The sequence below is a fragment of the Phoxinus phoxinus genome, assembly GCF_949152265.1.
Source record: "Phoxinus phoxinus genome assembly, chromosome: 2".
Taxonomy (NCBI): domain Eukaryota; kingdom Metazoa; phylum Chordata; class Actinopteri; order Cypriniformes; family Leuciscidae; genus Phoxinus; species Phoxinus phoxinus.
In genome coordinates, this window is record NC_136877.1 from 33,883,918 (window position 1) to 33,897,939 (window position 14,022).

At 38.6% G+C, this 14,022-nt stretch overlaps 1 protein-coding gene across 1 annotated transcript; it reads left to right on the forward strand.

Moving 5' to 3' along the window:
- Positions 1 to 896: 896 nt before the first annotated feature.
- Positions 897 to 12,131, forward strand: LOC306987846 (uncharacterized protein; the record flags this gene model as incomplete). Its single annotated transcript, XM_079592435.1, has 4 exons — positions 897 to 1,048; positions 4,134 to 4,221; positions 11,650 to 11,713; positions 12,019 to 12,131. Exons 1-4 carry the CDS (start codon positions 960 to 962, stop codon positions 12,129 to 12,131), a joined length of 354 nt encoding a protein of 117 aa, XP_079448561.1. The 5' UTR covers positions 897 to 959.
- Positions 12,132 to 14,022: the final 1,891 nt, after the last annotated feature.

Below are 14,022 nucleotides of genomic sequence, written 5' to 3' on the forward strand. Positions count from 1 at the left end.
CAGAGTCTCTCTCTCTCTCTCTCTCTCTCTCTCTCTCTCTCTCTCTCTCTCTCTCTCTCTCTCTCTCTCTCTCTCTCTCTCTCTCTCTCTCTCTCTCTCTCTCTCTCTCTCTCTCTCTCTCTCTCTCTCTCTCTCTCTCTCTCTCTCTCTCTCTCTCTCTCTCTCTCTCTCTCTCTCTCTCTCTCTCTATATATATATATATATATATATATATATATATATATATATATGAGATGCAGGGATTTGTGTTGGTGTTGGCTGTTCTTAGAGAGACGAGGGTGAAAATGAAGCTAAGCTGTAAATCCCAATCTCAGCTTTCTTATCCTGAGCTACAGAAATGTGTAGGCTATGTTGGGATGTAGTTTTTTTTTTTTTTTTTTTTTTTTTTTTTTTTAAGCATTTAATTAAACCCCGAGTCAAATTCTCTGTCTTTTCACATGTCCGTTTAAAATCCCATAACATCAGTTGGCACATATTTTCATTGATGTATTGGATGTATGTTTCATGTATTACAAAAATTAAGATTTAAAGCTTTTAAAAACATTTGCAAGATAAAACATGTGTATCTCATGTCTCAGATTATCAACTGAATCAACTGAAAAGCAACTGATCAGAAATTGGTGTACAATTGCAAAAGTTTGAATTTATTGATTATTTGCTAAGCTCCGCCCTAATAGGCCTACATATAAAACTGTGATACGTGATGTCATACTTACCCGTATTGTGACGATATGCATGAAAATTCTTCTCGAATGGGAAACAATTTAGTGATGTAGGAAGTTTCACCACTTTATTTACAACAGTTTACCGAAAATCAAAGGTCAAAGAAAGGGCGTGACCTCACAAGTCCCCTGCGATCGCCTGCTGAATGCTCCGCCCCCTTTGAATGTCGCCCGCCTCAACATCTCTACTCCTGAAATATTGCGTTGTTTGCTGTAATATAAATCTACTTCGTTCCTATGGAATATTCGGTAAAGCTCGTCTGCGTTAGCGACAGTAACAGAAGAGTCGCGTATTTCATCAAAAAGACGTCTGAAATGCTCAATAGGTGAGTAATTGAATACCGAACAACACAATTGTATTGTTAGGTGTGTTCTGTGTGTGCGCTATCAATATCATAGCCCAGGACACCGCCACCTTAATAACTGACGTTTACACACCTTCATGCTTCTTTTCCACTCGTCCTCCTTTACATAAATACACACAGCACTCCCCCAGCGGTGTACTCTGTGCACTCAGGTGCATGGTGATGGCAGTAATGAACTCCCAGGTAGATGCACACACTCCACTGCTTCTTCCCAGACGGAACGCCAAAACAAATCTTGTCATAATTAGCTGTAATCCTGCTCATTACCGCTGGCTTAATTAGCCTATTAATAACACATCCTGGGAGAGCTTGTTTGCTGCACAGGCAAATGTTTGTTCCTAAATTAGCAAACAAGGAAACAACAGCATTGTTCAAACACAGGCACTCTGACAATGCAAATCAGCCAGGATTAATAGTAGTCAATGGCAGGGCTTATCTATGTGTGTGTGTATGTGAGTGTGGATCCTGTGCCCCTGCCTCAGGCTGCAGAGAAAGATAACATTTTGTGCCCTCTGAAAAGCTTTATTGCACAACGGTAGCTTGTATGCATGCACATAGATAATGAAGATAAATTAGATGTATTTCCTTATGAAGCACAAATCATATTCAATGCTTTTAAGTGCAGCAAAGCATCTCTTGTTGCACGATTGTGATCACAAAAAGCTCAGGCCGTCTCCAGTTTCATTCTAATGTCTCCTCTGTGATCCTCGTCAACTTTGACCTCTTATCAGTTGCAGTTTGAGAGCCGCTCTTGGATGAGTAAGATAAAGTGGTAAGAGCTTGTGATAGTGCTGCTGATAATGGTGCAGAGCTCCTATCAGGTGTCCACTCCGTCCAATCAAACACACTAACTCCGGTTCAGTAGGGAGCAGCAGCCATGTTAAAGTGTATGTTCATAAGGAGCATGAATAAAATATCGAACTGACAGTGTTAGCCCACATCACTGTAACAAGACACATCCACTATCAGGCTTTTTCATGAATAAATTAGCTGCCCTTTGGCCCTTCTGTTTACCCACAATCCCTTTCACCCTGTGCTGAGATCATCTCTGTGGTCTCCTACGTTGCAATTAACACTCAATTTTAGATGGAGACGCTGGTTTCTACTCAACATAAAATAATAGCTCATCTCATGTTGGTTTGGCTGGTGTTTCCCTGCATGCCAAAAAATAAAAAATAAATACATAAAAAAACACACACATACACACACACTTTCCTCATCAATATTTTACAGCACATTAAAAACAGCATGAACTTCACTCTCCACTGCACTAGAATGGTGCTCTTTTTCTATCCGGGGGATGCTTTTCCTTTTTCTATCCGGGGGATGCGTTTTAGCATTGTATGTGTGTGTTTGACAAGGCATTGTTAAATGAGATGGAAAAGCAATGGTCTTGGCGTTCACTGTGTTATGGTTTGTTTGGGGCAGGTTGTTAAGGGGAATGTGTTGTGTCTAATTTAACACTGCAATTATGCAGGTTATGTTTCATATATTATCCAGAGAATGTCCTGTCTACTGTTGTGTTTTGGTCCAGGAGTCTGTTTGCATTGTGTTCCTGTGTACATGGAGTGCTGTATAATATATGGCACGATTTTTGTGCACCAATTGTTTTTTAGGTATAGGTATTCTGCCCACTATTTAGTTATCTTACATAGTTATTCTGCACACTAGTTAGTTCGTTGATAGTAAAGTCCAAATTTAAATTCAGTTTTGATGTGAATGCTGAGCACAGCCGAATGCATATAGCAATAAAACAAGTATGCGACTTTTGATAGTGTACACAAACACAGGCACTCAACACATGTGCATTAGAAAGTTTAATCTTTGTCAATGTCCCAAGGAAAGTCAGTTAACTTGGTGGCCATATTTGCAATGGGCAGCTATTTCGGGTGTCCACTACCAAGTCATATCTACTGTATATGAATGGGGAAATTCAAAAATGTCAAAAACTGCTTTGGCTATTAAACTGGAGGCGGGACTAATTCTGCCATATTGCAGGATTTGTCTCCCATTTATTGTAATAAGACTGCACAGTCTTAATATATCTAAAGTCTTTGTTCAGTGTCAGTACAATTTATCTCCAGAAGTTATAATGAAAAAATAGTTCATCTAGTTCATTAGCATGCATCTCTTAACCCCCTAACACAAGTGCTCCTCAACGCTGTACCATCTATTTTGTTGCCATCTTCAGTAGTTTGTTGTTGTTCTGTCTCCTCCGTTTCTTTTTCGACTGTAAAACAATGGCCCGGGCCAGTGTTAAAATAAGTAGTGAAAAAAAGGTGCATGAGCTGAGCGCACAAAGTACACGGTTAAAAAAATCTGGCAGCGTGCATGCAGTTGGCCGTACTATGCTAATGATGAAATTTATGTCACAAGCACTGTACACACACTAGCATAATGAGTAAAAACCAAAGTATACTTTGGTTACTAACTTCCTAGCTATTTATGTATGACTGTCTTTTCGTATGGCTCTAATGAGCAATAGCTCTGGTGATCTAGCCAGCCAATCAGAATTTTGCTCATCTCTGATTGGCTGAAAATCTTGCAACCCAAAAAAAATTATTGCGGCACAAAAATAACACCACACTATTAGGCCATCACTTGTGCAGGTGAGATTCATAGTGCAGCTGACTGAGGTTGAAAAAACAAATGTGTTTTTTTCTTTTCTTTTATATTAGACTGCTAGATTCATGAGTGCATAAATAATTAATAGTGTTTGTCTGTCTCTCTGTTACTCCGATTGTGTGTGTGTGTGTGTGTGTGTGTCACCCAGATGTATTAAGTGTGTGAGAGAGAGTACGAGAGTTCTGATTACAGAGGGATTATATTTTATAGGTATATTAATCATTCATATGTGGAACTGGAACTTTGCTTGCGTACAACAGCAGTAAATAATCTCTTTGCTGTGTGTGTGTGTGTGCGTGCATGCGTGCGTGTGCGTTCGTGTGTGTGTGTGTGTGTGTGTGTACTTGAGGACACCTGATGAGACAGAGAGTTCTCCATTTCACTTTCACTAATGGCTAATTTCATTTGTTTCTGGTGATAGAAATGTCGAGCTTGAGAACAACTCCACTGCAGTCCAGATGTTCAGATCTCTTCAGGAGGAGGCAGACAGTCTTTGGCCAGTCAGTCAGGTATACCTGTATTCCACTCACATACACCTCAATGCTTCAGACACACAAAAAAGACAAAAAAACTTGGCAGTAGGAATAGTGCTACTTCTCTTTGTCTCTCTGTATTTTCTGTCCTTTCTCACCTGTCTGTCTCTCTCTCTCTCTCTCGCTCTCTCGTGCTCTCTCTCTCTGATGGAGGAAGAGGGATATGGAAGGTGTCTGATGACGCTCAGTCTAACTGTCAGCAGCATCCAGCAGGCAGCTAAAGGCTGACAGCAGCATTACAAAGACTGAGAGAGACAGTGAGATATGCCTATTTCCGCGAAATGAGAAAAGTGTTTTTTGAATTTATATTATCATAATATTGATTAATATCTAGAATTACTAAAATTCTTTATATATCAATTCAATAGATTGTCAAAATGATGACATTGTTTGATTTGAATTGCTAGATACATTTAGCCTCTAATGCTGCGCAAAATAGTCATGGAACGTGCCTTTGATTTATCATATTTAGTTTTATATCAACTTCAAAAGGGACGGAATTGAATTAAAAACTGAACTTAAAAAGAGTGAGTGAGTGAGTGAGAGCGAGTCTGAGAGTATTAGCATTTCTGACAGGCTGCCATAGACCAGTGCTGGCTGCTGGGTAGTGAGACTGACTGACTTGAGACATGCTTAGTGAAGCAAAACAAAATGGCGGGTAGTCACTAGGGACACATCATCACTCTGTGCCAGACCTGCTACAGTTTGGACACCTATCGCCTCTCATGGGTGTGTGCTTGTGTGTGTGCATATGTGCATATTGGTCAATATGTATTTGCCACGGCTCTCAGTTTAGTGATACAGAACTAGTGTGTAAGCTGCCTAGATCTGGCCTGCAGGGCTTTTCAGATCGAAAACTGGACAGGACTAAAACAAAATCAGGGGAGCAGCAGCACACATCTGCTAAATAAAAAAATAAGAGAAATACCAACAACAAAACACACCTGTATGAAAAATCTTGGATTGTTGCTTGGTGTTGGCCAAAAGGTCTGTACCGGTACTAAGTTGGATGGTAACCAGCTTCGTCGTCCTGTGTATCAGCTTATTATGACATCACAAAACACACACAGCAAGCCCATAATGCATTGGGACACGTGCATGGCAGATGGCAGAGCGAGTCCCGCTTGGTGTCTGGGTTGGCAGGGGCCCAAGGGTGGCACAGGCGTGGAGTTTTTGATGAGCTATGCACAAACGAAACCAGAACATCTGGACCTGCCATGTGTCCAGCAGGCACAGCCAAAACCCTCAAGCCAGGACACACACATTTCACATTTCACACTCACACATTTCCTTTAGCCAGCTGTGGCCAAATTACCGTGTGCTAAGCAATATGAATTATACATTCGCTTGCTTGCATGCGTGTGTGTGTGTTTGTGTGTCTGCTCAGCCCAGCTCATATTCGAGCCCATCACTGACTTTGATTAAAATTCTGAAAACACTATGAATATTCAAAAAGCATAACACCAGCTAGGAGAAACTGATTTGTCCATCGTCTACATTTTATGGAGATTGAGCGGTGCCTCCCAGGTGCGCTAAACTGAGACAGACAGAGGCAACGACTCTATTAGATTATTGCATTATCGTAATTATGAGGCTCTTCCTCAGCTTAATGAAGGATTGGCATGGGTTTGGAAAGCACTGTGATTGATGGAAGTGGGTGCACTCGTAGAGCAAGTGATTGTCAGTGCGTGTGGGTGCGAGCTGAAAGCTTCATCTCCTTTCTTCGGGCTCGTATCCACTGAATGATTATGCATCCATTAGGTTGCTTTAATTAAGCTTAATTAGAGCAGTGTTTACGATGACATGTTTGATACCTAGTGTTAAATCATTCTCTTTTAAATGCTGGGTTTAAATGCTTAAGGATGGGCAGAAATAAATCACTTGCCAGAGAGTGAGAAAGAAAGAAAGAAAGAAAGAAAGAAAGAAAGAAAGAAAGAAAGAAAGAAAGAAAGAAAGAGAGAGAAAGAAAGAGAGAAAGAAAGAAAGAGTGAAAAGAAGAAAAAATAATACCAAGTTTTAATGCAAGACTCCTCGCAATTAGCATTTTAGGCGTGTGTGTATATGCAAATTTTTACAACTTTAACTGTTCTCGAATGCCTGGTCTTGAAGATAAAAGCTTTTTATTAATTTTTCATTTAAAAAAAATATATATATATATATATAACATAAAAACTTATATATAAAAAAAAAGATTAAACAAAATTACAAATTTAAAAAATGCATTTTTATTTCAGGGTTTTAGATATTTTAGTACATCAAGTTAAATTAAATAAAAAAAGAAAAACGTTGAAAAAAGTTACTTTTTTAATTTAACATTTATTTTATTTCAGGTAACGGAAATGTTTTAGAATTTTTGTATTTAGTTATAGTTAACTATAATAACCTTGATCCAGCCACTACCAAGAGACATGGATGTGTCTTTGGGATTAATTATATCCATGTTGATAATATCACATTTGTACATGTGAGCATGAGTCTGTGGGCCAGAGCAGCTCTGACTGCAGGACACATGCATCAGAGCTTCAGCCAAATGCTGGAGCCAGCGCTGGCACTTCCTGCACTGGCAGTATTCTCTGTGTCTGTTTCCCTGTTGATGGCATGGCGAAATGGCAGGTGCATCTACGTTTTACCGCATCAAGCCTATCAGAATAGGAGTGAAGCTTTAGCTTAATTGTTTAGCTTGCCATTTACTCTGGAATATGGTTATGTGGGAAATGGCAGCAGAGTGATGCTGAATTTGAGTTCTGGGGTGGGTAACTCCTTTTGGCAGTATCCTGTTGGCTTAGTTCTTGGGTGCTGTAATACTTTGTATTTAGATCCATCAGAGAAGTGGAATCATCATATAAAGGATCATTATAAACATTTATAGGGATGCGCAAGGGATCAGCACTCTAATGGTTACCGACCAATATATTTTTGTAATACTTTAGAATAATGGTCCGTCATTAATGGGTATACTATGCAGGAAGTAATGCAGGACAAATAACACTTCCGCTACTACTATTAACTAAAATGGAAACACTAGTTTAACTAATCAGTAAGTAATATTTAGGACTGAGATAGTTCCTTGTTAGATAATCAATAATCATTACTAAATGAGTTTGAGCTATTGTCTTTTTTTAACTCAAAACATGGTCATACCATGCATTACAAGTTACTCAAGTGTTACCCAGTCACTCTTCATTGAACTACTATTGATCTTGACTATTATTTTAAAGTGCTAAGAAAAAAGTATGAAATAATAGTCCAGATCAATAGTTCCTGCATAGTGACTAGATAATACTTGAGTAATTATGATGCATTTTATAACCATGTTGAGTTTTCTTTTCAATCTTCAACAACAACAACGATTGATCTGATCACTATTTTAAAGTGGAAAAAAAAAAGTTTTTCATTTTAAAATAATGTTCCAGATCAATAGTAGTTCTTGAGGAGTAACTAGGCAACACTTGAGTAATTTGTAATGTATTTTATGACCACTTTTACAGTAAAAAAGACACTTGCTTACATCTCAGACATATGTTAATGTTGTGATTAGTAATTAATTGCTAATTCTTTATCATTTTTCATAGTTATTAGTTCTTAATGAGGCCAATCTTATTCAGGAATTACTGATTACCTACAAAGGAACTATCTCAGTCCTAAACTTGATATTACTAACTTATTAGTCCATCTTGTAACTTAATAATAGTAATAATTTAATAATAGTAACTGAAAATTAATTTGTTCTGCATTAATTCCTGTATAATTAATGACGGGCCATTATTCTAAAGTTTTATCATCATTTTTTTTCTCTCATTTTAGCCAGTACAATATATTTAACTGTAAAATAAAAAAAATAAAAAAAACATTTAGCCTTTGATTTTAAAGTTAATTTTTAAAAACACTAATTACACTTTTAATAATTAAAATTCTAAATTATAGCTAAATAGCAATTGTTTTCTTACTGTAAATTATTGGATGCCTAAACTCACTAGCATTTACAACAACTAATTTATTTCTATTGTGTGTTTTTTGCGACAATATAGTATACTGTTACTACTAAGACTTTTATTATTGGGATTTTATCAGTTTCCAGTTTTTCTGGAAGGGTTTGCACGATCGATTGGGAAACCACTGGACTAGTAGGACTGGTAAGGTCATTATTTGGATACTCTAATCCAATTTCCTATTTGCTCTTCTAGTTCTGTGTTGTTGTCTACTGCATGGATATGGAGATGTGGATGTTTTGAAGTTGAGTTTTCTGAATGGTAATGTTCATTGGTTAGCGCAGTGCCTCTGCTCTGTTGGGCACATGGCAGTCCTGTTGAGTTATTCATCTCAAACCGTCTTCCAGCCTCCAGCACAAACAAACAAACAAATTCCTTCTCTATGATATGTAGCCCTAATCCATAAATGAGCCAACCACAACTGATGGTGTACAGAACAAGAGAAACACACATACACTGACTGATAGAGAGAGAGATTTGTGTATGTTGGGTATTTGTATGTATGACTCACAGCTCAGTCCAAACCGTACATCTGCAGCATGCTGACTGTATAAGAGAACAGTGTTATATTTACACCAACAAGTGAAATCATAAATAATGGAGAATAATATATACATAACTGTCTTTTTTAACAGTGTCTACTCTGGTATACTCCTACACATTATACAGAAGAAATCCATTGCACTATCAACATGCAGTGCCAAGTTATATTATACTACACAATGCATGAAAACGACCTCTCACAGTCTGTTAGACAACATGAGAGAATCGGGAGAGAGAGACAGGTTACAGCAAATGTAAATAATATGTAAATTCCCATGCATGGAAAATGTGGCCTAGTTTTATGAGGAATAAACATGGGTATGGGTTAAACTCGTTGCTTGCAGGAGAGCGAGCGAGAGATTAACATTCAACACCCACAGCTTTGGAGGCTGGATATTCACAGATTCATTTTCCCCTTATTTAAATATTTTAGCACTCTCTTAGAGCTCCCAACACAAAGAATGTGTTATTCTGTGAATGCACTGTATTATTCTAACTAATGACTTATTATGCAAACTCATTGCGGGGCAAAGCAGAAATTGCTTATCCCCCAAGCCCATTCTGTGTATTAGCTTTGCCGGGTTGTGTTTTTGCAAATTTCAGTGGTGTGTGTAATATGTGTGAGAAGAACGTGTGTGTGTGCTTTTCTTTTCTTTTTCTCTCTTTCTCGCTCTGTGCGTGTTGTGTATGCGACGTAAGCATCATATGAACTAGCCTTGCATTCAGCACAACAAATTCCAGCGTTTCACAATACACAGTACACTTCAGTATGGAAGCCTGTTTTTAAGTAAAAAGGATAAAATGTTAATTGCAAACTTGTATATGTCAGCTGTAAATGTACATTTCGCAATGTGACTGTATTTTACAACTTTATTTCTCACAAAATGTCTTTAAATATCACAATGTGATTTTATTTCTTATTTTAAACTCTCACAATTATTATATATTTTTTATTCTGAGGTGGAAATATTTCTATAAACTCTCCCTGAAGACATTTAAACACTGAAAGATAAAATACTATACAAAAGCAGAAGAGTTTCCACTAAGGGAAATGCTGTAGACATGGCCTTGTAACAGATATGCATTTCTAAAACTTTCTGATGAGAACAACTGACAAGATGATCAAAGCAGCTGAATTATGAAGAGGTGTTAGCTCATTGATCTCAGAGAAATACCTTCATAACTTCTCTTTTTTTTAAATCCTTTGAGCGTTTCACGCAGTACATAAAAATGAGCCATCCAGACGACCTTTACATATCCGCACCATTTTTTTTTCCAGTGACAGTTTCTTATCTTAAATGTGTCTGATGCGTTTGATATTATTTTCAAAGGCGTTCTCATCTAACATCGCTGATTCCCCCCCTGCTTCTGCAATGCTTCTGTTTTTGCATTTGATTTTACATATGCAAAATACTTTAGTTTGATTGTGCTTAGTAGTATTTTGCATGAGGATAGATTGCATCAGAGCACTAGCTGGATAGAACAGATAAAGCATGTAATACAAGGTTAAATTGTTATGCGTACATTACCTTGGGAATAGAAATTCCCTTAGTTCCTCATAACAGCCCCACCCTTACGACTAATAAAACCTTATTGTTGGAACATATTGAAATAATAAAGTCAACACCATTCTCTTTATATGGTTCCCTATTTACAGCCTGTGCTTTCCCTGAATCCATGCAAATTTGCAGCAGGTGCCAGGGCCGCCTCATTTGCACATTATGGCCATGTGCAGCGTGTTCGAGTGTAACTCTCTTTCGCCGCACTACACACTAATGCAAATCCCAGGCTGGCGCACTGATTTGCCTGCCCACATTTACCTGTGTTTGAGTAGTAATGCATGTGGGTTTGCCGTAATAGCCATGAGTGATGATTTATGGTCATTGTGGAAAAGCGGAACTCCATTCCGTCGGTTGAAAGCGGACCAATAGAAGAGCGAGTTTTCACGATGGCTAATCTGACCATCGGTTAGGCAGTTAGGCCTGCGAACCCACCCTCATTTGTTAATAAAAGCACGTGTCCTCTCAGAAGGGCATCAGTCTCTCTTCCTCTCGGTCTTGCATGTAGACGCGCACTCATGTCTATAACTAGGCATGTAAACAGACTCTCACCGCACACGCATCCCTCCCTCCTCTCTCATTCTCTCCCCGTCATTACCCACCACATTCGAAATGCCACATCCAGCCAGCAGTGGTGTGAAAGAGCTATAGCATTTCTGAGGCAGTGTGTAGCCGTGCCCAGCAGCCATTACGAGTCCCGATAATGGCCCCTAAGAAAGGGTCACTGTGGGACTCCTCCCTCAGCTGAATGGGTCCCGGGAGGCTTGGCGTCAGGGCGGAGGGTTTAGGTGGGCTGCCTGTGGGGGTCTGAGTAGCTGGGGTGGCAGTTTGGAGCAAAGTCTGTGGATGGAGCCACAAAAGCCCAGCAGGGTCCCTGTCATTAATGGGGGTGTGATGGGATGGGTACTGAATCAGTGCAAAGCAGAAGAGGAGGAGGGGTGGCCTGAAGTGTTACTGGAAAAACCTGGGTTGGATCTTTATATTCACATGAATCTGGAGTATTTTAACCTCACCAGAGCTGCATATTTTTTATTTCTGTGGATTTTCCTGCTAGTGATAGTCAGATGTGAGATGCTTTATTTACATTATAAATGGAGCTTGCCGTCCCTGTGCACACAGCACATTTAAAACACCAGGAAGCACTATTTTGGTGTGGTTGTTTCAAGGGGTGCGTCCAAACTCGGACATTAGATGCGGCTGATACATCAATGCCATAGAGCAACTGTACACAAACTTAAATTATGCAAATGTTGCCTGTATAGTGTTTCTGACTGAGACTTTGATGTGAACCTGTGTTGGTTGTGTCCCTTTAGGACCGAAACAACACTCGGATGGAGAGAGAGAAAGAGAGAGATGATCTTGGGACAGGTTTATTCTGTGAGTGGTTTTGGTTATAACAGCGTGTGACTTTCCTCTTTTGTCTGTTTTTGTCTCCCTTTTTACCCCCAGCCTTATATTTAAAACAGTTTATTAGCATAACAAGTGTTCTTATGTTGCTAAGCTTTTACAGACACCTAAAACGGAACAATTATATCTAAAAGCTCTTTATGTAGAGCTCTTCAATGGTCTCTCTGCTCACTTCTTACCATCCATCCCTCCACTGAATTTATTCTCCATAACTGGGGCAGTAGTTCAAAGTGAATGGCTGTGGTAGTGAAAGCCCTCTTCCCTTGTTTTTTTAGTGATGTGGCATACTGCACTTAACCTTCTCCGCTTCAGCGGAGGACAAAGGAGACACTCTTCAAACACAAACCCTCCAGCGGAACAGGGGAGGGAGAGGCAGTTTAAGCTTTAATTGTTCTAATGCTAACAATGGAGATTTCTGTGAATGTAGGGTGTGTGGTTGAGAGTTGTGAGTGTGTTTGCGTCTGACACTCAGATTCCAGTCACACTCCTGTGTGAAATGGATACATTATAGGCCGATGTTCATTCTGTTTACCACCTGCTCCATTTTTTTCCCCCACATCATTTTCTATTGATCATCAGGAGAGTGATGGATCACGCCTGACCTTGATTGACCAATTAATGCAATCAGTTATTCAAAATAAGCCTTTTGAACTCCTTATCATTACTGTTGTAATCCTCCTCCCTTCTTTGTCTTCATCATCATAATCATCTTCTTTTTCATAACAACAACAAAAATAACAACAGTAAATAATACTACTACTAAATTATTTATTTTGGATTTTTGAGCAATCCATATTTAGCCACTATATGTACATTTGCAACTAAGTTTTTGTGTGAGTTGTGCAAACTCGCATATCTATTACTTATTCTCGCATAAAAGCATTCACGTTTCCTGAAATTATATTCTGTTAAATTATATTAATGTCATTTGCTATTTTAGAAATGAGATGACACTACAAAGCAGCAAGTCAGATGGATGCTGTAATAATTCATAGTCCTAATATTTCTGATTTCATCTACACTCTTAGAAGAAAAGGTTCTATATAGAACCTTAAAAGATTCTATAGGCGCTTCGTATTTGGAACCCCTAAAAGGTTCTACACTCTTAGAAAAAAAGGGTTCATTGGGGTTCTATATAGAACCATAGGGTTCTTTACTCAACTCCAAAGAACCTTTTATGCTAAAAAGGTTCTATAATGACAAGAAAGAACCCTTTCTTGGGTTCTGTATAGAACCTTTTAGGGGTTCCAAATACGAAGCGCCTATAGAACCTTTTAAGGTTCTATATAGAACCTTTTCTTCTAAGAGTTAGCAGTAGGTGGCTAATTATCTGAAATCTGTTGCTTTAGTGACTCCCAATTCATGTTTTTTTTTTCTTAATCACAAAATCATTATAGTACACATCCTGAAACCATCCTTCCTTCAGTCCTCTTTGTCCCCCTTTTGACCACAGTGGCTAAGCGCTCCAGTATTAATAGTGCTGCGCTATTACCCGGCTGGCCCTCCCTCCATGCATCATGTACACTTATCTGCAAATTACCGGTCTGATCGATAATCAGTAAGCGTACGAGCAGATCGATATATGTGCAGGCAGGGAATAAGGGGGCTGAGGTCTAATGACGAGCCATTGATTTTTAAATAACCGTTCGAGTTTCAGAGACACTGATTACTATGGGTCTCTGAATCCCAGGCCTGCCACCTCAGCCAACACTATTAAATCAGGAGCAGCTGCTGTCAGACAGACATATTTAAAGCCACTGCTCTAAACACACACATACACCAGACATGGGGATTTTTAAATGCACTGCTGGGATGGCCAAACATTTACTCCAGTGAGGAGTGAGCACTGAATAGTAGTGGGCAGTTGTCACGTTTAATATGATCTCAGACAGAAAAACGAATAAAGGCCCACAATCACTGAGTGAGTTCATCAGATATATACACCAGCAAGGAGATTAGGATAAAACATGAAGTTATACATGTACACTACTGTTTATTAATAATAATACGTTTTATTTATATAGCGCCTTTCCAGGGCTCAAGGACGCTTAAAGTTTAGAAGTTTTGGGTCGCTAACTTTAAAAAAAAGTTTTTTTTTTTGTGTGTACTTGTCTGTGTATAATTAATACTTTTTTTGTAACAATGTATTTTTATAATGTCACTTTTGATCAATTTAATGTCTCATTGCTGTATATATATATATATAAAAAAAATCTTTCAAATAAAAATCATTCTGAACCCAGAACTGAACTTGTGCACTAGAAGTAGTGCACTTAAAG